This window comes from Lepisosteus platostomus, chromosome 10 (assembly GCF_059453375.1).
Source record: "Lepisosteus platostomus isolate fLepPlt1 chromosome 10, fLepPlt1.hap1, whole genome shotgun sequence".
NCBI classification, from domain to species: Eukaryota; Metazoa; Chordata; class Actinopteri; order Semionotiformes; family Lepisosteidae; genus Lepisosteus; species Lepisosteus platostomus.
In genome coordinates this window covers 18908847-18936735 of record NC_142620.1, presented here as the reverse complement: position 1 = coordinate 18936735, position 27889 = coordinate 18908847, and the positions used below count along the sequence as shown (strand labels likewise).

The window sequence follows — 27889 nt, the reverse complement described above, 5'->3', positions numbered from 1 at the left end:
CTTTGTGAATTCCCCTCTTTCCTCCAATGAACCTGACAAAGAGGATTGAATGTTGTCACCCATTTATACGTTTGTTACTCTGCTTTTTATTTGTTTAGTTGCCTCTAAGATACGGTACTTGCAAGAGTATCACAACCGTGTGCTTCACAATATTTACCCTGTGCCATCTGGAACTGACATAGCAAACACTCTGAAATACTTTTCTCAGACTCTGCTCAGGTAAGTGCTGAATGCAGGAACAGTGAGGTTAAGTAAAGCAAAAGGCTATTAATGCCTTTGAAATTATGGCTGCAAGATGAATTAAGGTCTGATATTCCTATGATCAAATCTATGCAGTTTATACTGGTGCCTGAATATTAAGGATGCTATTAAGAATGCTTGAGGCCAAGGTGGTCTCATTTCTGAACATGATCAATGAATTAAATTGATTGTGCAGCTAAAGTAACAATATGTTATTTATGGTACACAGACCACTCAATTTATTATGTTGTTGGTATAGTTTTTCGTTTTCTAAAACTATAAGCTTTAGTGGCTTAGAGAGCTAAATTATAACATACATTACAAAATTTAGTTTTATCTGTCACATTTTTCAAAACATGTTGATTTAGCAAGACAGGACTTTTTATTTCTTCAGGCTAAACATCAAAACAACATTGTTGTTTAGACTTTCTACAATTCCTGTTGCTGATTAATCCAATTTCTCAAATCCAGACAACAACCTTGGTGGTTCAATATCTATGCATTCAGGTCCTTCAAGTGTAAAACTTGATTACAGCTGGTTTTCAACATATCTTCATTTCAGTTGTGAAACTGGGGGGAAAATGTCAGAACAAAATAGAAACATTTCCAGAATCAATGATAATTTAGTGAAAACAAAGTTTAGTCTTAGTCTAGTTTAGAAAACAAATCTGGAAAGTGTACAAATGGATCTGGAATCAGGATGGAAATACCATTCTGGGGGATTTGTCAGGTTCTTAGGATGTTAATTTCTACTTATGTCTCAGTCACTGAACTTATCTAATTACTTATTCCATGGCAACCTTTTTCTAAGATCTTTTACAGATTAAGATTTAAAAGGTGCCCTTGGTTTATGGCTCAATATCTTCTAAATACATTGACTAGTAGTTTAGTTAATCTAATAAGAACTCTACTCTACTCATCTCAGGTGAAGACACTAATGGGAATGTGATGATACCCCTGTCTTTCAACATTAAAAACAAAATTAAATAATTACATAGATTCTCAAAAGAGCATTAGCCACATACTTCTTAACATGCCCCTCAAAAGTCTGCAAATAAAATCATGTAGTATCTAGAGCTCAGCTTCTCAGTCTTAAAAAGTTTCTTCTTCAGCAGTGAGGTTCCCAGACTTTAGTTTGAAATAGCCTGTAATTTCCTCTACCCAAATTCCCTACTTTATGTAATAATAATATTATTACACAAGTGTTTTCTGGACTCCTTTTAAAACACAACCATTAAATCTAACTAGATTATCAAGAATAATTTAATGTTTTGCCTGAAGAAAAAAAAGGAAAATGTTTTGGTAAGTTTTTAAATAAAATGTTACTAAACATGAATTCAGTTTGAACAGCACCTGATATAGGGAGCATAGGATCATTTTTTATCATGCCATTAAGGAAATGCTTTAGTACCAAAACCTTAAGATCACATTAAAGTAATTTTGAATTATACGTGATATCAATAATTTCTGTCTTCTGATTAATGTAGTAGGTATTCATGCACTATTCAAATGGGTGGTTTCTTTACACCTGAAAACTGTGAGACCAAATATTCTCAACAAATTTAAAACAAATATGGAAAAAAATCAGCTCTACATTCTCTGTGACATAACAGTAATTTATGTAGCTGCAGATGATGTGCTGCATAAAACATTATAAAGGATTTGACCAAATATGGTCTAAATACAGCCGATTTTGCAAGGATCTGTTGGCAGGCAATGCATCTCAGTTTATTTCATCTGAGTTTCTGTCATTTAGTGTGTCGTGCTCACATGGAAGGGAAAGCAAAACGCAATACAGCCAGACAAGCGGAAAGAGATAACGGCTTCCTGCGTCATTGTGGCCTTTTCCCTTAACTGGGCAGCACGTGAGAAGCTGTTGAAGGTTGACAGGCAGCTAATGCTACAAATGAAGCTGATGATCATTGCTCATAGGTGGCACTTCTGCTCTGCCGTGAGGAGGCCAAGGTTTAATTAACCAAATTGTTAGGAGAGCCAGATCTGTTTAACCCTAGTTTGTGCATGATTCCCTGAGGCACTTTCCTTTTAAGGGAATGTGAATTGGCCTGTAGTTACCGAGTATCAGATTCTAGCTTTGCATCAGCCCAGGGGAGTTCCAAGGGGACTGTGGTGAACTGACAAAAACAGACAAGGCAGACAGCACGTCCACAGCCTAGGGAATGAGGCTTAATGTGTTGCAGGATGCTGGGGTGGTTTGTTACAAGACGTTCCTGCCCACGTTTTGTCATGTCCAAAAGCAAGCTGTGAGGATCACGTGCTCTCTGTTTCTCAATGAAGTGTGGACAACACATGAGTGCAGGAAATATGAAATGCCATCAGGGCACTGAACATCCTTTTTTGCAATTGTTTGCCTGGTATTATTAACACATTTATTATGGCATTTATTTTAAAAGGATAAAAGAGCCATCCTGTTTTGATACAATAAAAGAAGTCCTGCACAGAATCTTTTTTGAATAAAATGATTCACTGCTTGTAAATGTCAATGCTTCTGGGGAACAGAACGCACATGATAACACAGTAGTGACCATTAGCAGGAACTATAGCCACTTAACAATTTTTCACGACCAGCAATGTAATGTCATACCAGCACAAGGCAGGTACTGTAGATACAATAAATGTGGTTTTATTCCGATAGCTACTCACAGCTTACAAAAAGGGTTCAATCATAAAAAGTGAAGAAAAAACAAACAAAAATAGGATATCCACTATGGACACACACAAAACGTAGCACTACTGTAATATCCCAGGCAACAGAAGAGCAAAACAAAAGAGAGAATGCCTGGAGAGAATTCCTTTCAGTCCTGTCTCTCTCGCCGTAATGTTCAAAAAAATACAGCAACACCTTCCCAAATCAGCTCTGTATGGCGTCCTTTTACTGAAACAAAAACTCAGTAAAGGATTTCAGTTGTCTCCGTGGCATCTTACTTGTTTTGACTGTCCTGACACCACAAATTCTAAGATACCTCTTCTTACCCTGGCTGTCTGCAGCAAGACACTGGGTTAGAGAGGGAGGGCACAAATGAGCCCTCTAACCTCCACTGGCCAAGGCTTATGTACTGTATCTTGTTTGTGGCCAGAGGTCCAGGATTTGGAGATGTAAGCAGATGTAAACAACTGGGAGCTTCATTACTTGTGGAACCAACAGTGTGCAGAATTTGTCAGGGGTCACAGTGCACTCTGTTTTTTTCTCTCTGCCCCGCTGTTCCACACATCTAATGTGTCACCTCCAACTGGTTGGTAATTGATTGGCCTAGGCCAAGTCCGATCTGTGCTAGCTGGAAGGAACACCTTAAAAGGAGAGGGAAGCAGACACAAGAGAAGAATAAACAACACAACACACCTGACAAAAGAACCAGCCATTATCTCCATAACTCAAGATAGCCCCCAAGCCACTGCCATATTTGCAGTGACATAAACATGATGTAGTGCTAAATATATTATTACTCCTTTATCACCTTTAGGAGGTCTGCTTTTTATTATACTTAACAGCAGAGAACTTTGTTTTGGCCAGGACGGAATTTCATTTCAGTTTATTGTATTTCTCAATACTTCAGGAGATTTTTCAGATTCTATTCTTAAATATTCTACATTCTTACGATGCATGCCTGAGACCATGTAAAATGGCCACAACAATATGTTTCTCATCACCGCTCAGTGATTGAATCAAGGTATAGTCGACAACGTAAAACACGTGCACATTATGTTACATTATTGTCAGGACGTGTATTGACAACACTGTTTGAAACAGTGGTTACGCAGTAAAGTACTATTTTAAAGATAATTGATTTGTAGTTTATGACTGCAAAAGGGTATGATGATCTTTTACTGTCAGTTATTCTGGCATCACTTTTTGGATTATTACCATGTTTTCAGTAGTCATTTTTTCCTAATTGCAAACTTGCTTACTAAAAAAACAAACATTAGTCATCATGGAGCTGAAGCACCTATAATAAGCCCAACTTCGCTGTGTACCTGCGGTATAAAATCTGTTACCTGAAACAAGAGAATGTAAACTAGGTTTCTTGAAAGAAATTAGTTTCCAGACAGAGAATGGAGCTGCTTTAAATATTTTATAAAAACCCAGCTGCAGAGAATGCTTTAAATGGTTTACATTGAAGAGCTGTGGTTAGCAGTTTTCAGATGTTAAAGGGGAGCCATGTCGGGATGTTACAGATAAGGTGTGAGCATATTATTACCTGCTGTTGCTCATTATACATTATATGGTGTAAAGAGTATAGAATTATTCTTATAGTAAATGTGGAGTTCTAGTATAGTACTGGCATGCTGATGTTTCATAAACTGGTCCATCTAAATAGAATGGCAATATAAATGAGATTTCCTGAAAGTATGTGTTATATACTGTATACAATGCGATGATAAAAAATTGCCATGATGAGATGCTAGCAAGTGGGAAAAGTGGCTTAAACACCACGTACCTAAATTCACTTTCCTGCTCAATTATTGGTTCACATGCCGGATGACAAATGGAAATGATAAAATTTGCTTAGTGAACTGCATGACTGAATGTTATTGAATACGTATGGGCCACTAAATGTATTTGAGATAAGATGCTATGACAAAACATTTCTCATTTTTGTTTTAACAACATGTGAGGGAAAAGGTAGACCCGTAAGTTTTAAATGTAAAACATTGCCAAGATTTGATCTGATTAACAAAAGTAATGATGCTGACACTAGACCTAGAATGCATGATATATTATGATTAGTTACAGATAAGATTCCCCCCCCCCCAAATAAAAAATAAAAAATATAAATTTATTAAACTACTGCTTATGTTTCCAAAAAGAAAATAAAGCCAATTTTGCAGACTAGGGAAAGCACACACAAACCTCCATTGCCATTAGCTCACAAGCATAATGCTATTGGTCATCAATTTTAAGCAACCTATTATTTTTTCTTTATAGTTTTTTCCCTACTGTAGTTTAGTTACATTTTTTTAGACCTAAATCCATATGCCTGTTGGATTTCATTATTTCCGAATGATACTCAAACAGTATCATAATTTATGCATACAGACATTATTTTTGATGCAATAAACATGTGTTGCTTCAGGGGGCTTACCTAACTGACACACATGTTTATTTCTTGCTGACGCATGTTTCAGATAGTGCCACCCCTGTAGTTCCCAAACGATTGGACTCTAACTTGTACACAAAAAGCTGTTAGTTACCATCGGCTCCTGAGCAATCTGTAACCGATTGGCTTCAATACGAATTTGATCAGCTTGCAGTTCGCTTTAAACGTCAAGCACGGGGCATTGCTCTGTTTGAATGGGAGGGTAACAGCTGCCCTCTGGTGAAGTATGGGGTTGTCACTGAAACATGCCTTTTTTTATAGTTTTGCTCCTTGCCACCAGATAGCGCATGAGATGCAGTGGTCATTGCAAACGTTTTGTAGATGCCTGGCTTTTTAAGCTGGAAAGGGTATAAAAATATTTAGAAAAGGAAAAAAATAAAATCTCCCTCCATGCTGGAATGAGAAAAGCGTGCCTTCCAAAGCCAAGTCAAGACACTGCATCCTATGTGAGATTTATCTGGGTTTTTTATTACGTTGTCTGTAGTGTCATTTCAATGTAATGTGCTGTTTCTTTGTGTCTTTGTTGTCTCTTTTTTTCTTTGTCCCCGGAACAGCATTCTATCCCGCACAGGCAAGAAGGAGAACCAGGATGCTTCCAATTTGGCAGTGCCCATGACCATGTGTCTTTTTCCTGTGCCATTCCCACTCACACCATCTCTAAGACCACAAGTCAGTTCCATCAACCCTACAGTTACTCGCTCCCTCCTTTACAGCGTGCTGCGTGAATCCCCGTCTGACCGCGGGCAGCAAAGTCGTGACGCACAGTTGTCAGAGTACCCCTCTCTGGACTATCAGGGGCTCTATGTGACGCTGGTGACCTTGCTTGACCTTGTACCATTGCTCCAGCATGGTCAGCATGGTAAGTTGTTTTTGGATGTCTTTGCTATGCAACCCCTGATCCTTTCGAGCTGTCACTTACCTGACTTTTTTGTCGCTGTAGAGTTTGCATAGGACCTTTAGAAAGTGATTTAGCTAACATTTTCTCAGTGGAAATATTGAGACACCCTTACTTTAAAAAAAAATCAAATGTTTTAAGATAGAGGGAACTTTTGGAATTAATCTGCCAAGTGAAAAGGCATAAAAAACACAGTCATCTGGGTGCAAAGATGAGGTGAAATAAGCGTTACTACAGTAAGGACAAAAAATGAATAATTTGGTAGAAAAACAAGCCAACACTAATGCTAAAGACAAGCTATATTAAAACATGGCACATTGCCCAGCATTTTACTTGAACAGTATGTCTTCATCAAAGATTCTAATGTAGTCTGTTTGCTACTGATCAGTTTGTAATAAAGCCACAATACAGCCTTTTCTGATCTATTCTCTTCAACCAAGGTTGTTTTTATGTGTCAAGCAGCTGTTACCAAATGTCTTTCCACTTGTCTTTAGGGGACAAAACAGACTTTATTGGCTTTATCCTGCACTTTTCTTTCAGCCAGTACTTGTACTTTGTCCAAGATTCCTATCTATGACATTTTTTTCAGAAGCAATTGAATAGACAATAATCTGAAAGGTTATTTGGAAAAAAAATAGTGAAAAGAAAATTTTTGTTTGCATATGGATGTTGTCAGATCCAAATGGTTATGAAGTTCATAGTCATAACAATTAGAATGTGGGATTTTTTCCTGTTATAGGTGAAAATTGAATGTTATTCAAGTAATAAATATTGAGTTTTTTATTTTATATTCTCAAAACTTAAAATATTTTTGGATATCCTGCTGCTAATGTTCAATACATGAAGTTAATAAATCCTTAAATGTTAGTCAATAAATGCCTCACTAACTTTAATTTCAATTACCTTTGTAATTATATTTATTTTTTCTGATCAATTCCACTTGTAACAGTGGTATTGTTTTCAGAAGGTTTAATACTTTAGGTGTTATTTTACCCAATTCTCAATATTATTGAATGTGTTGGCCAAAAGCTTTGTTTCTGTATCATTTTTTTCATTATTTCTGAAAAGCTCATAGAAGTTATTTTTTTATCTTCATATCTGTACCTTTTCTTGTTGTGGGTACAGTTATATGCCTGATACATTGAAATTAAATTATTGGTTGTCAATTAATTAATGCTTTACTTAAATAAATCTGCCTTTATACATTAATGACTTGCCAGCTAAACACAGAGTTAAAAGTATTTTTACTTTTTTATTTTTACCAAACCATTAATAGACTTAAACAAACTGATGTAAAAGCTTCTAAAAATAAATTCTCAGTTTGAGGACATTGTACATTTGATGTGAGCCATCAAGCTATTGTAAACACTTTTATTGTTATTGCAGTGTACTAATTAAAAGCATTGAGGTAATGTGTTTCTCTTAATCCCTAAAAATGAACTCTTACTAAAAAGTTACTTTACTGTGGACTCTTAACACTATAACTCACATCTACCTATCTAACAACTCCCTGTTACAGCAGCATTAATTGACAGTCCATTTATTCTGAAAAGTCAATTTTGCCAGCCTTTGCCAAAAATAAATCATACATCTGCCAAAAGTTTTGAATGAGGGTTATCGAAATGATGGCACACTAACAATAAAAATAGTCCTTGTTTTTAGCACATTCATGTGAAAACATCTGCACTTGCTTACTTATTTTCTTTCTTCCTTTACTTTCTCCCTCTGCAGATCTTGGACAGTCCATATTTTATACCACAACTTGTCTTCTGCCTTTTCTCAGTGATGATATTCTGAGCACTTTACCTTACACTATGATTTCCACATTAGCCACGTTCCCTCCATTTCTGCATAAGGACATCATTGAGTACCTCAGCACATCGTTTTTGCCGATGGCCATTTGTAAGTCTAACACTTTGCTTTCTGTTATTAACAAAACCTATAGGATAGAATTGCCATTTACAGCAATAGCCAGATGACTCCTTTCTAGTCCATTACAAGTGTAGCAATTAGCTCTAGAGACTAGTGCAATCCCACAAAATCAGTAATGAAATAAAATACTTTTTGTTTGTAAATGCATTTGTATTTAATTGGGAGTCTGACCAGCTGGATGAGGTGGAACTCACTTTGATTTAGACTCACTAGTCTCAAACAAATGATTATTTGAGAGGTTTGAATATTATGTAAGGGAGAGCGATACAAAATGTGGAGGTGGATAACAGGTGGAGTCAAACATTGTCAGCTAGAGTACAAGCTACTTGTGATGTCCTTCTCTTGAACTTTTGTTCAGAATTTCAGTGAAAGGAATGTTGTGTTACTTCCTGATCTCTCCCCAAAAATGTTATGGCCTACAACTTTGAACTTCATTCAATTTCTGTATTCATTTAAGCATAGAAAAGTACATTAGGAAGAATAAACATGGAGAATAATTTTAATGTAAGCTGAGCGATGTCTTTGATCTTCAAGGAAAGCTTGCATTAAGTGGGTAATTTATGTGGGAAGCTGGTCTTTACCAGGAACAATATACAGTCTGTTGTTTACCCTTAAGTCTTAAGTGAATTAACTTACGTGACTGCAGTCACTTACAGTATCTTTGTTCAGTAAATTTAGCAGTCTGCTATGACCATTATTTCACTTTGCACAACTCCAGACAACTATAAAAATAACAGTGGAACCTGTGATCAGAGGTATATACTCAAAATGTGAATGCGCCGAATCAAACAGCTTAATTGTTGATTAAATAAAGGTTATTCCCTATCCAAACATTATTTTTAAAGAGATGAGAGTGATATAGATAATTTGTTTTAATTTGTGAAAAATGTCAAGCTCCATTAAGTTATAATGACTTTTTTATAAAGGAACTATAGAACATCAAACATATTTTCAAATGTCTTTTTCCCACTCTGTTGTAAACTCAGTTTTTGTGCCCATGATTAAATGTATTTAGGCCAAAAGTTGTTTTTTTGTGCAATAAAGCTTAAAAATCTATAAATTCTGGATTATTAGCTGAAACATTTTCCCCTTCCTTGCATTTCTTTTGTCAGTGGGCTCCACTAGAAGAGAGGGAGGAATCCCAGCATTTGTTAATCTGTCTGCTTCCTCCATGTTAATGATTGCCATGCAATACACCTCGAACCCTGGTAAGTTGGAAGCAATAATAGTAATAATAATACAATAATAATAATAATAATAATAATAATTGCGTACACTGTATATAGCGCTTTTCTGGACAGTTCACTCAAGGCGCTTTACAGGTAATGGGGACTCCCCTCCACCAATGTGCACCCCCCACCTGGATGATGCGACGGCAGCCATAGTGCGCCAGAACGCTCACCACACATCAGCTATCAGAGGGGAGGAGAGCAGAGTAATGAAGCCAATTCATAGATGGGGATTATTAGGAAGCCATGATTGGTAAGGGCCATTGGGAAATTTGGCCAGGACGCAGCGGTTACACCCCTACTCTTTTTGAGAAACGCCCTGGGATTTTTAATGACCACAGAGAGTCAGGACCTCGGTTTTACGTCTCATCCACAGTATAGTGTCCCCGTCACTATACTGGGGCATTAGGACCCACATGGACCGCAGGGTGAGTGCCCCCTGCTGGCCCCACTAACACCTCTCCTGGCAGCAACCTTACTTTTTCCCAGGAGGTCTCCCATCCAGGTACTGACCAGGCTCACACCTGCTTAGCTTCAGTGGCTGGCCATATCATGCACAAGACACTACATTTAAGGTTGGCTGTTGTGTTAAACAATATCTTCTTGTACTCTAAGATTAAGTATAGTACACTGTGGAGCCTATCATAGCAATTGTGTGTCTCTGCATGTTGCCTAATAATATCAATCAGAAAAGGTAGATAATTTCACAAATGTGAAAAATACATGGCACTGAGCCATTACTATATGACATCAGTGTTAGAGATAATACATTGTTGCTATTATGGTGATGTGCAATTCAAATTCGTATACGGGGGTCATACTTGGATGTTTTTCAAAAGTTTCCAGAAGCATATTGTGAAGGCACAGCAGGTTAAGACAAGATGACAGAACTTGTCTGGACAACATACTGTACTGTCCCTCAGAAGGCTGTGGGAATGAGCTGATGCCCTCAGTCATTTGACCAGGTGCTGGAAGACAGTCAGGTGACAATTAAAAAATCAGAGAGCAGAGACTTTTTTGGTTGGTTTGCCATCGAGACAGAGGGTAGATCCTTTGTGTGTGACTTCACCAGAAGGAGAAGGAGTGGACTGACCAAGAAACTAGAAAACCTGTGAGGGGCTGAGTTTTGGAAAGTCTGTATCTAGATGGTTCTATATCTTATCCACACAAAAGAAACTGTGATTCAGCACACTTCGAATTTCCTAAGGCTTAGTTAGCTGGTCCTAGAACTGTAGAGCTACATACAGTAGCGTGTTAAACAAACATAAGTGGCATTGTTATAGTATTGTTTATATTTTTATTGCAATGTAAATGAGAAAATAGTTAGTCATTTTTTGTCTTGTCTGTGGTTTGGTGATAATCTAACCTTCAAAGGGAATAACAACACCCAACAATAAAATGTATTCAGTAATTTAATTTTAATCATAATTTTAAGCTTAATCATATAATATATGACTTAATCTGTTTGAATGAGAGCTAACATCCTGGCCAGAGGACAAGGAGGTGGGCACCCCATGCAGAGTGAGGAGTGAACTAAATATAATTTATTTAAAATTTAGTAAATCATGGAATGATTAAGAGTTAGAGACGCTGAGGTAAAATTGAACTGGGCTGCTGTCCCTCTCAAACATTTGCTCCTTTAAAAATGGGCAACTCCAGTATCTGAGATTCAATAGCTCTCTTTAATTCTGATTTTGAAAACAATTTGGAAATAATTATGTGGATAGGAAAATCATCTGTTTCTTAGTCCAGTATCTGAAAGTATTGGTTGGACTCAATATTATATAGTATGAAAGATTACTAATAATCTGACCTAAGACAAAATCATGATTTTTGCTGTTGAATGAAGAATGGTTTTATGAGACTAATTCATTCACGTGTTTTTTTTCTCAGTGTACCACTGTCAACTATTAGAATGCCTTATGAAGTATAAGCAGGAAGTGTGGAAGGTGAGGCACACAAGATGACTTTTTTTTCATGCTGAATTTAGCGACATACTTCACAGGTTGCATTTGAAAGAAATACATGATATCGTTGCAGTATGCAAGGATTTTAGCATACAGTAGTACAAAGCTGTAAGAACAAACTGCTGGTATACTATTAACAAATTTAACTATTAACTGTTAAATGAAAAAATGCAAATTTGGATTTCCAAAAGCTCCACTCTGCATGTAAAATGAGAAAGTGAGTACTGGTTTTGTAGTACATTAGTCTTTCAATGAGAAGGTAACCAACAAGTATAAAAAATGATTATGTTTGTGGTGATAACAGGATGATAGTGAATGATGAGTTTGTTCCAGTATTTTGTAAATAACATCCATACTGATCAGACCCTCCTATTGTATTTTGTAGGATTTGCTGTATGTTATATCCTATGGGCCTTCTCAGGTCAAGCCTCCAGCAGTGCAAATGCTCTTCCATTATTGGCCAAACCTGAAGCCACCTGGAGCAATCAGTGAGTACAGAGGACTGCAGTACACAGGTAGGTTTATGAGCAAGGGTGCAGTGATATCAGGATATAATGCATGGGAAAGAGAGTCAAAGTGAATGATAATCATAATAAGATATATCTGGTGAGATACAGTACAAGTACATACAGTACATTGTATGTAATAATGAATAATAATAACAACCTTACACTCATATAGTGCTTTTCTGGACACTCCACTCGAAGTGCTTTATAGGTAATGGGGACTTCTCCTCCTCTACCAGCAATGTGAAGCACCCACCTGGATCACCAAAGTGTTTCAGTATGCTTACCACACATCAGCTATCAGTGAGGAGGAGAACAGAGTAATGAAGCCAATTCATAGATGGGGATTATTGGGAGGCCATGATTGGTAAAGAACAGGGGGAACTTATCTGTCTCCTAGCTCCTGCTAGGATATAACAAAAAAAAAATTCAGCTCTGAACTGATCTGCTTAATCTGACCTCTTTCAACAATTTCAGTTTAACAATTGCATTTTATGACCTAGCTTAGATTTGTAAATTTGCAACAGCTGAAATGATGACAATCTATTGAATATATTGATTCTATTGGAGCTTATTTTTAGTGCAATATTTTAGGAACTGAGAGCTCAGCCCTGAGGGAAACCTGTAGAAACTGTGGTTTAATGTTAAGGATTAATGAGGAAAACCCAATAAGGAAGAAACTGTATTTGGAAAATAACATTATCAGTTAATCAGTTTTTAGAGTTCTAAAAGAATAAAATGCAATCAGTGTTAGAACAATTGCTGCCATTTATAAAGACCCAAAAAGTATTAATATGTTTTACATTTCATGTGAAATCCACTAAGTCTGTACCACATTCAACCTCATACAGTGTGCACCACAGTACATCTCTGCCTGTGTAGTTAATATTAATGCTTCTGCATTTTATGCAAGGGGAATCTTAAAGATAGCACATACCTGTATACCTGTGCTCCATTTTGTGGTTTGTTGTGTTTCAGTATAATTAGGAAATAATGCATCTATTTACTGCATATGGCTATTCATCCAGTTTATTTTACTTGATTTTAGGGACAAATAATGTTGTATGCAAATTGTGATGCAGTACGTTATTGATATGTTATTGATAACTACACATTCAGTAATATTAAGAACTACTACCTCATGTGTTGAGCCATTGTCATTGTGCACAAAAATCAACTTGAACAGGATGTGGCATGCATTTTAAACAGTTCTGTAAGCAACCAGAGCACCACCAAAAATAGGGATTGAGATCTGATTTTTGGAATCCAAGACAAAAAAACAATAAATTATCCTTTGATTTCTATGTGAAGATGACTCTTTTTGAAATGTACCACAAATCAAGGTTCTGAAATGTCTAATAGATCAATGAATGTTTATCTCTGAAATGGTTGAATGATACTAAAATGAATGAAAAAACAGGTTGTATTGTCAACTTAGTGCACATGACGAACACTCATATCTGTTTCACCTTGCCTACTATTGTGTGTAGCTTGGAATCCCATTCACTGCCAACACATTGAATGCCACAATGCAATCAACAAGCCTGCTGTTAAGGTATGCATTACTTCTCATTTTAGCTTTCTGTTTTAACACCACATCTGTGAAATTTGTGCTAAGCTTAATTTCCAACCTGGCATAATTTCTAGAGACAGCTTGGATCTTGCATCACAACAGTGTGGTTTAGGTCCTTTTTACTGGGCTCCTATAGCAAGCAGACTGTACTGCACAGGAGGTGACAATGACAAATTAAGATTTTTGTATTTAAAGTGTGCTGGTAGTTGAGTTCTGAATGAATGACAATCAGCCAATACATTATACTATCTGATATTCATGATCTTCGTGTGATCTGACACACTTACATTAAAACTCATTAAAACTACAGTACATTGCAGTTGCATCAGAAGAGACAGGGAGCTGAAGCATTTTGAAATTGTCCTGGAACATGATCTTGTGTATCATGAACAGGTTTGTGCAAAGCCTGTCAATTCAGTTTGGTATGTACTTAATCGCTTGCTGACTTTTCCTCTGCTTCACTGGTTCCAGATGTGCATAGATCCCACACTTTCTGTGGCTTTAGGAGATAAGCCCCCTCCACTGTACATATGTGAAGAATGCAGCCAGAGAATTGCAGGGTAAGTCTTTAAATAGCAAAATTCATACTGTGGTGCCAATCCCACCCTTAGGCCTTATCTCTTGAAAATGACATGGATTTTTCTTTACAATATGTGTTGTACCTCCTGGTTGTTAGTCACTTTGCTTTACTGCTGTGACTCTCTTATCAAGAAGAAGACCATGCATGCTTACCAAAGAACAATTGCAATTGTACAGTATATGCCCTGTGACATGGTTTCATGATGCTGCCATTCTAGAAGCACCCAGTTGTGATAGCAACCATAATTGATGCACAGAAGTGACTCCTCATATAGCCCCTCCAAATCTGACAGTCCTGACAAGTGGGTCATTAAGGCTGAGAGATTCCTGATGGCCAGTAACAGTAATTTGAGTCTAGTTATGCTGGATTATTGAAGTCTGAATATCCTAGGAACTTCATGTTGAGGTATTCTTCCCAGAGAATTCTACTTCTATCACTGTAACAAAAATCTGCAAACCCGAGTGGCTTTTATGTGTGCACACATTACAGTAAGTTTGCTCCCAAACGTAAAGTGATTGACACACATGTTGTCATGATCGTCATCCCTCCCCTAGAGAGCACTCCCTCCCCTTTTTTGTATTTTAGTTTCATTATTACGTTCACCTGCCCCTTGTTCCGCGTGCTTCCGAAGATCTGGGCTCAGTATTGGAAGGCTTTCCTATTTCCCGGGCTCTTGGGTAGCCCAAGGGCTGGTCTTATTCCCTGGCTTTCTGACCATGTGGGCTCAGAGCACCTGGATCTGTTATGATTTTAACTTCCTAGTTCCTGATTCCTTGTCCCCATTCCTGTCTTTGGATGGATCTCCTGCCTATGGACTTTTGGACTGCTTCCTGGTTTCCCCTTTTGGATTGTTTTGGACTTCGACTGTGCCATGCCCCCCGAGCACTGGAACACTGCCGTCACGCCCCTCTGTCAGTTATCCTGTCCTGATCCTGTCATGTTTCCCTGTTGCCCTTCTCCAGTCTATTCCAGATTTTACTGTCTGCATAGGGTCCTAAATACCCACTACATGGGACTGTAAACCGGCTCCCATTAAACATGTACTATGACACCTCTTGTCATTCCATATTTGAAATAAGAAGCATTTCAAAAAGTAGCTTTCTTCTATCTGTTCTTGAGACAAACCATAATATCACACTCAAACATGTTAATAATGGTTGAAAATACGTTTTTCAGTATATGAATATTTTTTTTAATTCATATGCTAAAATTAATATACCTGTACTCATATTACAAGACAAAAATATTTTGAAAGTGTTTTCTGGCATTTTCATACAGTACAATACTGTATCTGCTGAGGTATACCAGGTTCTGAATTCTTAAAATAAAAATTTCAGTAAAGAATAGGTTCAACAAAAGACATAACGTTACTACAGTTTGATGAGTGGATCAGAATCCAAAGGGTCAGGCAGATACTGTACAGGTGGAATGCTGCTTTAGCACAGACAACAGGATTGTGAGAGAAGCACTCAGGGAATCTCAAGGAAAGGACCCAAATAACAGAGTGCCAGACAGAGGACTGGACAGGGATTAAAGTATCTGGCTCTGATGAGGTAATTAGTTTGTTAAGTGGGAGCAGGCAGGACAGACGTCTGACCTGAACATGTTCTCACGGCACCAGGAGGTATTTGAGTCCACTTTATAGCTGCAGTGGTAACTAGGGGCTTGTACTTACCCTGGTGTTATGCCTACAGGGAGTAATTTCTGTACAGTACAGTATTCTATGTTGTGTGATTTGGTTGTAAACCAGGATGAATATACAGTATATATTATTTTGCAAGTTCACAAAATAGGACACCATAGGAAGGGTCTGAATAATTTTACAAGGTCCTGTATATCTTATGTACTGTATATTGAAAATGTACCTCCAAATTTTCTGCATAATACTTTTTAACGTGTTTTTTTTTAAAGCAATTGCGGTTAAATGGTTGTAATGGTTATTTCTTGACACTTTTGTAGTTGTATTTGTAGTTCATGCTGATTTATTTGATCTATTCTGAAACCTGCTCAGTTTAACTGGCAGGGCAGTACTATTAGTTAAAGACATATTTTCCCAATGAATCACCTTTAAAATTAGATGTAAATTAAGAAGCTACTTATATTGTCTTCATTCATTTTTTGTATTATTTCTGTACTCATTTTTTCTTTTTCCAGGGACCATGCAGAATGGCTCATTGATGTTCTCTTGCCACAAGGTGAGTTGTACATTTGGGGCAGCTCTTTTTCAGCCTCAAGCAGAGCTTAGATTCTCATGTTGTTTCACTTAGAGATGACAGAAGATGGGACCTGATGCCCTATTTATAGAGAATCGGAATCCATTTAAGAAGAGCAGAAGAAAGAACACATTGCTTTTGGAGCACAGGCCCCCAAGTGTATTTACATACAGAATAAGGAACAAATAAAGGTTAATTCTATGATGAAAAGCAGAATTTCAGCTGTGGAACCTTCATCCTCTGTTTTTTCTTCTGTTCAGTGTAAAATTAGAGGGTTCCCCACTCATACATAATATCATTATTATATTTATATAATAGATGTAATACATATCTATGTAATATGTTGTATATGCTGCATATATATTCAGAAAATCAATGTCTATTTGTCTCTGTCTCTGTATTTTTAATACAGTGGTGTCAGTATATACAGAATTCAAATTTAAAGCCCATTACGTCAGACCTTACATTAAAGAACATTCATGTTTTTAGTTTTTCATTATTTGTGGCACAGACATGTAAAGACAACAGGCAATGACGACAGACCCAGGAGGGCAGGATGGCAGCCCCAGACATTGCAGAAACTGCTCACTGTCCATCATAATTCATTCCCCAAATCCATTGCCTAATGGGTGGGTGGGCAACCACTGGGCCTGGAACCCCGGGAGGTTTATTTTCTCCCACTGGGAGTTTTTATTTTCTTCTCCTTAGTGCCCAATAGTCTATTATACAGTATATTGTTTTATTGTTAGCAGCTATAGAAATCTGCACAGTTCTCTGTACCAAAGTGTTTTGAAGCATAGTAAATAAAATGACTGACTGTAGGTTCACATGAAATTGATCTAAATTCATGTCACATGCACTCATCATAATTCTAATAAGTGGAGTAGTACAGTGGCTATCAAAAGTATTTACCAACCTTAGACGTATTGTGTTATAAAATTGATTCATAATATAATTAATAGTTTTCTGCCTTAAATTGACATTCTGTAATGTCAAATAAAATTCAGAATAAGTGGTTGAGGAGAGCTTGTCTTCTTCCAGGGAAGCCAAACCCACAACCCAAACTTTTACAGCTGTATAGTGAGGTCCACTCCAGACATAATTCTACTTGTCTATGTTGAAATTCTATGTACCTTCGCCCCTACAGCTGAAATATCGGCTATTTGTCAGAAAAAGGTAAGAACTGAACTGTGTTTGTGGTGGTGGTGGGGGGGGGAGTCTGCAATTGTATTTGTGTGTGGGTGTGTGCTTGAAAGGTTGGAGTCTCATGGTTGTTTTTTCTGGTGCTTTCATGTCAGATCATGTCCATTGTAATGTATCTCATTTGCAGTCATCAGAGGCAATGTGGACATGCACTGTAATCAGGGAAGTGCGGATTCAGCAGGAAGGAGCCACAATTTTTGAGAGGACAGTTGAATTAAAGCTGATTCTAGTCACCACAGTCAAGATTATTACAGGCGTAATGAAAACAAATTACTTAATACCCCAATGTACAGGTGCTTCTAAATTTAGTTGGCCTACTCAAAGTATTATGAAAACTGCACCACAGAGCAGTGAAAAGCTCCCGGACAGCAGCGTAAGCCAGATGACACTAGCATCAGCAGTGACCAGCAGAGAATACATGATATTGTACGTGTTTCTAACTTAGATTTCCAGTGCTGGAGAGCACAGGAATCGATAATCGACAGGTTATCGATTTTTCATTTATAAATCAATTTGTAAAAGAGCTTGAACAATTAACGTGTGATCAGGTAAGCAGGAATGCTAATAGTAAATCAAGAAATTTAGATATGATTTAGAGCAAAAAGGCCTGTAGGACATTGATGTCCTGAATGTAGCAAATTGCTTGTTCAAGTGATCAATAGCTTACAGTTTTAGATCTTTAGAAACAGGCCATTCAGGATGACCAAAACATACTGAATTGGAACTCCCTAGTACCAGGTTTTGGACAACCCTGACTTATGTTAAAAAGTGATGTTAGTTCACTTAGGTTTGTATTGCCATAGTATGTAGGAACATGCTCACATTTACATACAAAAGTCATTTCTCTATGGAGCACATTTCACATGCAAGTTGTCTGAATAATGCCAAGGCTAAAAAAGTACCCCACACATAAAAATTAAAATCTAAAACTAGGATTCCATGCCCTTGCCTTTGGGTTCCTAGCCTCGCTTCTCTTGCAGCTGAGTGTAAGAACTGAAGGGTATTGAAAGGTATGTTTATTCAGCTAGATTCAGTTAAAATGGTGTAACAAGAACTGTCATGAAAGTCACTGGGACCTCGCGAAATTCTTATGTAATAATGTATGAAATATAGAAAACTGTGATGTAGCATCAGTTAAAGTTTTAGACTTTCCAAAGGATCCCAAATCACCTGTCACAATAGTTATTAGAGGAGTCAGAAGCTTGTTTTTCTGCCATACATCACACTACAGTGAAAAAGCATTGATCTTTAAAATAAAGAAAGACCTATTGAGTAAGCTCTGCTAGCACACTCTGAAATCTAAACCTCTTTCTGCTGAATTCGCCTACCTGTTTCTAGGCAACGCTTGATGTGTAGTTGACTTAGAGCCTTCAAAGCTACCATACTCAGCTTGTTGTTGTCTCTTGGCCTGTCTCTGCCTACAGTATGGCAGTTTTACAGTGCCCTCCAAAAGTATTGTCACTGCAAAAGTCAAAACTGCAATTTGTTATTAGTCAAGTAAATTGCACTCATGATCTTGAGTTTTATATCCATGGCAAGTATAATACAATACATTTTTTATATATCATATATTTAATATATTATGCTTCATAATTTGAAACAGAAAAGATTTGGAACAGATGAGAATAAGATAAACATTTCCCAAAGTGACAGAAAGCATGGAGTGTGGAGAAAGAAAGGGCCTATATATATATATGCCCCAAAGCATTCCACCTCATTAAGAAAGCATGGCGGAGATAATGTCATGGCCTGAACATGCATGGTCACCTCTGGAAGTGTCACACGATGATGGAATTAATGAAGGTGGCCACAGAATTCTGAAGGCTACAGAAACAAAAGGATTTTGTTTTGCTTATGTGTGGAAGAAAATGCTTCTATTGGCTGCAGCTTCAGCTTGCAGCTTGACACTGACCCAAAAATATAGTCAAAGCAACCAAGGAGATCTTCAGGAGCAAAATCTTGGACCCGCTAGGTCAGTCTCCAAATTTCATTGCACCTAAATATGTATTTCACATGCTGGAGAAAAAAAAATAAAGTCAGAACACCCCATGAACAGGCAAGAACACTGGCTGCAGCAAAGGCTTGGCAAAGCATCTTATATGATTGCACAACCAATTTGCTGGGATCAGTGACACAGTTGTTGCCTTAACATGATATACAACAAATACTTTCTTTTATACTCTGAAGAGTACAGTACTTAAAGTGATTGTGTTCCAATACAGGTCAGATCAAACCAACGGTTTGGACACAAAAAATGTTTTTCAAGATTATACATGAAAAAAACTAAAACAAGTATTATATTGTACTTATCATTCATATTCATCTCATGATCATAAATATAAATTGCTTGACTACGAAAAAATAAGTTTGGAGGGGACTGTAGCTTTGTGATGGTATTTGCATATCATATACAGTACTTAACTCATCTATGTATTTCTCATTATATGACCTATAATGTCCTGCTCTTGTAATTTTATACAGTGTGCTGAATATGATTTCTGTGTAGTTATTACTCTCTGCATCCACAGACACAGGAGCTTTATGGCTGTCAGTGCATAGACCCTCACTGGAGTGCTGGCTGGTGAATAATTTAGTGGTCTTTGCTCCCTTGTTGTTGTATGGAGGTACATTGTAGGTCTGTCAATTACACACAATTTAAAAAGAATTTCGTAGTTCATGTAGTGCACTGTGGTGGTTGATCATTGCCAAAGGCAACTATGCTATAAACTGATACAGAGCTAAAGAAGTGACACTAAAAAGCAGTTATAGCAAATCACCAATCAGTCTAATTTTTTTTAGAAGTACAAATTAGACGTTTGAGGCTCAGTAGTGGCACAATTAATGTTCTTATTTACGTTTTGCCACTCTTTTTTTTATCCCACATGGTAAAAGTAAAAGTTTCAGGCCATACAATCAGTATAGCGTTTAAAACCTACAAAATAATATGTTATATTAATGGTAATATGTTAATCAAATGTGACATATAAAATAATTTATTAAGTTATATTATTACAAAACAAGAATATGGAAGATCAGTATTTTACCTCTTGCAGACTAGTGTTGTACTGTATTTCATGAATAGTGTTCGTAGTGTTTCATGCTGTAATTAATAATGCTGTACAGATGTGCTGAAACTACAATTATTCTGAAAACTTTTTACTGTTCTGGAGCTAGTCAAATCTGACAATTAAGCAAAAAAACTTTTGAAATCCTTAAGATAAAATATAATCTAAAATATAAAATACAATATAATATATAATGAACCAATTATATATGTCTTCATTTTGACTTTTTAGGAAATGAAAATGCATAATGTATTTCTCACTATAAGAATATGTAAATTGAGCAAAATAAATTGGTATTTATTTTTTGGAAAACTCAAGCAAGCTGACCTGAAGTCAGCATAAAGCACCTTGTGTTAAAACATTGTTACACATAAATATGAAATAATAGATTGGTGTCAGCCTTTTGAAAAATGTAAATTTACTGATTTACCATGGTCAGTAAAATGATGGTAATGAAATAACAGTTGTTGTAAATAAACATATACTCAAATATATTCTAAGAAAAGGGGAACAGAATTAATAAGCTTTTCAATCAAAGAAAAAAAATATAATTGTGTGTAGCCTACTTCTAAATATGTTCTCACTACAGTGCACACTAATCTCAAGTACTATTTATTTAATTGTAGTATGCAATAAATGCTTTAGTTCGACATAATAGGAATGTATTTAACAGTCCCATGTCACTCCTTTTAACTAGTGTATCAACTTAAAGACGTTAATTGAATCTATCCCAAAGCAACAAACTGTAACAGCCTGCTCTAATAACTCGTTAAAGGTTCTTAACAAGCGATGTATATTGGTCTCCTGAGCAAGAGCAAGGTCTGCTCTTTCGAAATGGAATTTTCTAAGCACTTTAACCAGAGGAAAGAAATTACCTTACAGTAAATATGATGTTGCTGTGGTCATAAAGAAGATGCAAGATCAATCATTTCAGTATGACATTTTCCCTTGTGTTCTTATACCCAGCCAAGTCGTTAAAATAGATACCTTGTCTTCTTGCAGGAAATGGCTAGAGGAGATCTTCAAGCCAGCTAATTGTTAGCAGTCAAACAAACTGAAGGGGCCAAATTGCCTCTCCTGGTGTGCTGACCTTTATATGTCCTTGACTGCAACAAAATATCTATTTGCTTTTAATTGATTTTAAAATAAGCAGAACTGTTTCCACACTAAACCAACAAGTTTCAGATTTTTCAGAATTTCTGTGATGAAAAAGCCATCCTAATTATGATTTATGAAACCTCTAGTTTTAATATTAAAATCTCACAAATGTGGTGGTAACTGCATAATTGCTTGGTAGTAAAATGGGACATTACATTTTCTTTTAAAATAAGTTAAGGAACAGGAAGCTGGGAAAGATCAAGAAGGTGCAAAAACCATTCAGCTGCTCCTGCTCAAGCCTAAACCTAATGATCCAAGAATTCAATCAAACCAAAGGAGTGTGCTCACGATCTCTACAACTCCCTCTGGGAAAACAAAAATGTATCTTTTTCTCTTGGACATTCTTTTAATTTCCATGTGTGCCCTTTGGTCTGAATCATTACTGATTTTGGAAAATGTCCCCTGCGTTGACTTTGTAAAAGAATCCGAACAATGTGATCTTTTCTGAGCAGGCTAAAAAGATTTAGTTTCCTTAATCTTTTAATAGGGTGGGATTTAATCTAAAAGACCTTGCAGGATACCTTCTGAAGATGAAGAAAAGATTCATAAGGGAGCTGTGATGGCCACACTACTTTCAGGAACCGAACAAACTTTTTCTCTATTTTGTCTCAGTTTTGCCGGGCTTCATTTCAGCACTGACATAATGATACAAGTATGTAAAGAGACAAATGGTACTGAAGAGTGTTCAGGACAAGAAACAGGAGATTCTTTTTTTTCACAGAGTTCTGGAATAACTCCCTAGACTTGATGTTGAAGCCAACATTGTAGGATTACTTTAAAAACAGCTCGATTGAATTCTTGAATCATTAAACATTACTTTTATTCACCTTTATTGTCTTACATCCTTGTTTCCTATTTTCTTATGCCCTTAAGAATGTAGCAGTTTCTTTTGGCAGGAATCATGCAAGTTTTATGTAGGAAACCAAACATCAACATGACTTCCTCTTAAATGCATAAAAAAAGCTTTTCTAAGCTGATTATTTGAGGAAAAATTATGTGTTGATCTGATGAGCTGTTGTTAATGTCATTGGCAACAAAATGATAATATGATGACCATAATGCATTGTGTAAATGGGCCAGGCTTTCAAAGCCTAAAGAGATTAAATATGTGCCCATGTCTATTGGTTTTATTTTTAGAGAATGTCATTTCGACTGAGGATTGTTCTGCACTTTCATAACAATGCCCAATGTACTCACAGGCCATCAGTGATTAAGTGATCATATGGAATTGCTTGCTCTGGGCATTATCAATGAGGTCCTTTATTTTAGAATGTATTATTTTTAAATGTGAAGTTTGAAATTGTTACTGTTTTTGAAATTTCACAAGATTTTTAAGCTACAGTCTGAGCTATGATTATTGATTTTTTTACCTCCAAGAAATAGTTGATAGCAAATTTAATACTGAAAGCAATATCCCACCTGATGCGCTACAGAAGTAGATAACTGCACTTTAACTGGCAGTAGATATGGGAACTCCTGGTATATTTCCAGGAGAGCTGACCTACAATATATACTGTGTGTCAATGAAATCATAAGAAAAAAGGGGAAAAAAATAAAACTATGATCTAATCAAATAAGTGAACTTAGAAAATAATATATATAATATTGTGTTTTGATTGGTTTACATTTCATTTTAAATTTAAAAGTATTTTTTTTTAGATACAGGAAGATTTAAAAAAATAAAAGGACTCAATAATATTTAAAAAGAGATACATTCCTTTTCAGTCACAAATGTAAGTTTACAATTAAAAATCTTGTAATTTTTTTGCTCATGAAAAAAAGAATTACATTTGTTATTTTTTAAATATTTGACTCATTATTTACCCAATTTAAAAGTATAACAAAGATAATTTCAGACATGAATGAAAACCATATCCCTGACTGAAACATGCACATACTGCATATGGTACACTATGCATTCTTTTCATTTCTATAAAGTCTTTTTAATTTTTGAAAGGCGTGAATCATAAGGGTATGACAAATAAGCTGTACACGAAACCTAAACCGGTTGCAATACCTGGTTCAAATAACATTTACATGTTAAAATCCCTTGACATTTTATATTTTTGTACTTTGTTGATTAGCATTATTATTACTACAATAATAGTAAAGCTTACATTTCTTAGAATTTCATCATAAAACATTGGAGTAAGGCTTTGCTCTTAATGCACAGTTCAGTAAATCTGTTCAATTATTTTAGTCTCCTTGAAAATCCAGATCATGGTGTCTCTGTATCACTCTTGTTCCCCTCAACAGAACTGCAGCTCACACGTCAGAAGGGCAGTCGTCACCTGCTTCTCAGCCGGCTGCTGCGGGCGCCATGGCAACAGACCTGTCCGCTACTGCAAGCGTTGCCATGTCAACCACCACAGCAGCGAGGTGGGAGCCTCGGCGGAGACCCACCTCTACCAGACATCCCCTCCCCCCATCAATACCCGCGAGTGTGGAGCGGAGGAGCTGGTGTGCACTGTGGAAGCAGTCATCAGGTAGGGGTGAGATGTGAATCGACAAAGATCCCCTCTCTGAGCAGAGTTAGAGCCAGCAGCTGTGTATCTTCAAGCCCGTTATCAGGGCAGCCATATTGCAGTTCCCAATACTGCCTTCCCAATTCTTTAGTTCATTTGGTGTGCTCATAAACCTGAGGTAGCTGTATATGCAGGAACAGTCTATTTTTTGTATGATTTGTTTAAAGAAAAATAAAACCAGCATAAAGCAGACTGATATTTTCATCATATTCACAGTGACGCGCCTACAGTAGATAGTGAAGTCACACCTACCGTAATTCTGATGACAGCCTCTCTGAAGTCATTTACTTAAAAAAGACAATAACTGATGTAACCACATCACATTTTAATAATTTCCAGTGCTCCGGTCTAGGCTTCAGTGTAAAACAAGATTGTAATACATGTTTTATTTTTGAGGATGAATTATATTTCCAGACAAAATAGCCACTGAGACTTCACCGGAAATGTATACATTACTGTATGTAACAGTTGTCCTTTCTCCTGTGTTTCCTGCACTGCACATTTTTGCAGTATAGCTGTTTTGATGCTCCAACAGAGCACTGCAAAAGTGCAGAAATTCCCTATTCTGTTTCTTTTAACTTTCTCTTGACTTCCCAATTAACACAACAGTCAAGAAACAGCTCTTTTCCTGAGGCTTAAAGCATGACTCATATCAATGTTGACTCATGGTTTGGCATCTGCACTTTAAACCACAAGATCATGTTCCAAATAATTAAAAAATAATAATAGATTGAAATTGATTTTTCTGGTAATTTACTTTAAAGGGCAGAAAACCACTTTTTCAACTTTTGAAAAAGTTTCTATTATTCTAGCGGTTATTTAGTTGCTGTCAAACAGATGGGAAAGCTGGGCTGAACAGTCTCCTCTCCAACTTTTATTTTATGGTATTTCCCTACATGGGAATACAGTATTTGGTTTTAAATGTTAGATTTGCCTTTTTCCTGTGCTGTATCATATCTATAATGCTTCCTGAGACCTTTCTTTTCATAGCTTCGAATCTAATTACACCACAGTAACACTTTTTAATTAAGGCAATTTTATTTATTCCACAAACAATAACTGGTTAAAACTGGATAATATTAAGATAAAGGATGGGAATGCTTGAGAAAATTAGGCAGCCAGGATTTCTCTTCCCTTACAGTGATGGAAAATGTTTGCTTTTTTGTGTGATGTAGACAGATTTATCTGCCCTGAATGCCCTGTACATTGTGCTGTACATTTCTATTTGTGGCAGCCTGCTGAAGGAGGCAGAGTTCCACGCAGAGCTGCGTGAGTATGAGATGAATCGGCGCAGACAGATGGGCCTGTCCTCCTCCCATCACTCTCTGGATAATATCGACTTTGACAACAAGGATGATGACCAGCACGACCAGCGACTACTTAGCCAGTTTGGCATCTGGTTTTTGGTGAGAACCTTGCATGCAGCCTAAAGTTAATTTGTTAATTTATTCAGTGCTCACTGTGGTGACAACCTGAAGACGTGTGTCATACAGAGTACACAAATAGTGGCCTGTGTGGTCTGCGTATTTTACATAGTAATGCTCATGATCCTGAAATAATCAAGACATGCAGCATAGCAGACAGCTGTGTGTCTTCAAAAATGCAGGGTAGATCTGAGGTTCAGGTAACTTAATAAACTGTAGACAAAATGGTCCTCTTTTCCATTTACAATGTAGGGGACTAATGGAACATTGATTTGATAACTGTGGTGTGCCTAGGACAGGTTTCAGTGCTGGTCTGGAAAGGTTTTTAATCATGGCATGAAAGAGAAGATTTAGATTGAATAGATTTAGATTTATGAATACAGACCCCAGGCCTTTCAGAGAAATACAGCATTAATCTGTGGTACAATATTGTTCATATCAGTGTGATGGTGCAAGTCTGACCTTTTCGTACACAGCGCTATTTGCATTTAAAGTGCCCTAGCTTATAAATGAATGCAAACTACGTTCATCATGGAGAATTGCAAAGCAAACTATGACAACCTTTCCGAAATAGTTAAGAAAATTAACCACCCAAGACGTGGAATGAATAAACGTACTGTATTGCAGCATTACTTTGCCAGGCTTGGAAGTCTGGTGATAAACTGTTGCTTTGTGCATTGGTACATGCCTGGTGCTGCAGGTGAGCCTGTGCACACCCAGTGAAAACACCCCTACGGAGAGCCTGGCCCGCCTGGTCAGCATGGTGTTCCAATGGTTCCACTCCACGGCCTACATGATGGATGATGAGGTGGGCAGCCTGGTGGAGAAACTCAAGCCTCAGTTCGTAACGAAGTGGCTGAAGACAGTGTGCGACGTGCGCTTCGACGTTATGGTTATGTGCCTGCTTCCCAAGCCTGTGGAATTCGCTCGAGTAAGTTCGGAGGGAGAGCGGGGTAGGGGGAGGGCTTGAAAACTTTACTCGGAAAACATGAATGGGAAATAAGTGGGTGACCAACAGGCTGACACAGTGACTGTGTCATCTAAGCTTTTACAACAGCTAGAAAATGATGAAGATCACCAAAGGAAATATTGGCTTCTTATATATATTTGTGTGTATGATATAGAACCATCTTTGCAGAAGAAAGTGTATATTAAGATTTTTTTATTAATGAGGAGGAGAAAATGTATTAAAATACAAAAATACGGTTCTGATATACTGTAAGCACACAAAAAGCACTCCGTACAACACTTTTTAGCTTTTAATTTGTATTTGACTTAAAAATCCTAACTGTTAAACAGAATACAGAAAACGTAATCCTGAAACTATTCCTGTAATAATTCAAATTGATCAAATTGTTTTTTGTAGTGAGTAATTTACTAGCCTATCTAAACTAAGTTAGTTTGATATAAATATCTTTAGATATTTATAGCCCAGAATGAAAATGTTTTTTTTTCTGTCCTTGTAATACCTGAAGAAACATTGTGAGCTCTCAGTGCCAGGTGTAATCTTCTTTCAGGTGGGGGGTTACTGGGACAAGTCCTGCAGCACAGTGATGCAGCTGAAGGAAGGCCTGAATCGCATCCTGTGTCTGATCCCCTATAATGTCATCAGCCAGCCTCTCTGGGAGTGCATCATGCCAGAGTGGCTGGAGGCCATCAGGACAGAGGTGCCAGATAGCCAGCTAAAGGAATTCAGAGAGGTGCTCAGGTAAGAGTGACAGGTCACCATTGCTTCTTTAGATGTACCCATATACAGTATATATTGTTTGAATTCTACTGAATGGAGTTTTAACAAAGGTTAAGCCCTAATCTTTCCCACTCCTACTCATCATGTGTTTATGAATTTCATGATTCTAGAGCACCCACTCACACAATATCAGATCCTGCCTTTACTGTGTTTAAATTACAGTTTGGTCAAACTACTCATACACTGTTGTTTATTACGCTGGGCCCCGTTGAAAACAGAGTACAATGTAGCAGAACTTAATACCATCACAGTAAAGTACTATAACAAGAATGTTTGGAAAATACTTCAGTTTCCATACCTTCCATACTGTGCCTACCACTCATAGTTCTGCTGCCTACAGAATAATGTATTAAAATGGTCACATTTTGAGTCTGCTTTTATGTCATTGTAGACAACCAAAGTGACAGCTAATTACCTATGTTTGTATTAATCCTAAAATGATGCTGTCATGTGAATCAATTAATTTAGTCACAGAGGAAGAGACTTTTCAAAGGCTTTTATTTAATTTGCAAGTCTTA

General features: G+C 36.9%; 1 protein-coding gene across 5 annotated transcripts in view; it reads left to right on the top strand.

Moving 5' to 3' along the window:
• Window positions 1-27889, top strand: part of unc79 (unc-79 homolog, NALCN channel complex subunit) — an 83195-nt gene that overhangs the window by 3882 nt on the left and 51424 nt on the right. For 3 of the 5 annotated variants that reach the window (XM_088648583.1, XM_088648584.1, XM_088648582.1), the window contains exons 2-15: window positions 99-219; window positions 5909-6213; window positions 7981-8151; window positions 9294-9389; window positions 11304-11359; window positions 11763-11892; window positions 13374-13438; window positions 13928-14016; window positions 16191-16231; window positions 17397-17425; window positions 23932-24161; window positions 25435-25606; window positions 26325-26555; window positions 27142-27332. In XM_088648583.1, the coding sequence (XP_088504709.1) occupies window positions 99-219; window positions 5909-6213; window positions 7981-8151; window positions 9294-9389; window positions 11304-11359; window positions 11763-11892; window positions 13374-13438; window positions 13928-14016; window positions 16191-16231; window positions 17397-17425; window positions 23932-24161; window positions 25435-25606; window positions 26325-26555; window positions 27142-27332 (1927 nt within the window). The remainder of the gene's footprint in view (window positions 1-98; window positions 220-5908; window positions 6214-7980; window positions 8152-9293; window positions 9390-11303; window positions 11360-11762; window positions 11893-13373; window positions 13439-13927; window positions 14017-16190; window positions 16232-17396; window positions 17426-23931; window positions 24162-25434; window positions 25607-26324; window positions 26556-27141; window positions 27333-27889) is intronic. The other 2 variants (XM_088648585.1, XM_088648586.1) reach the window with 2 other exon arrangements.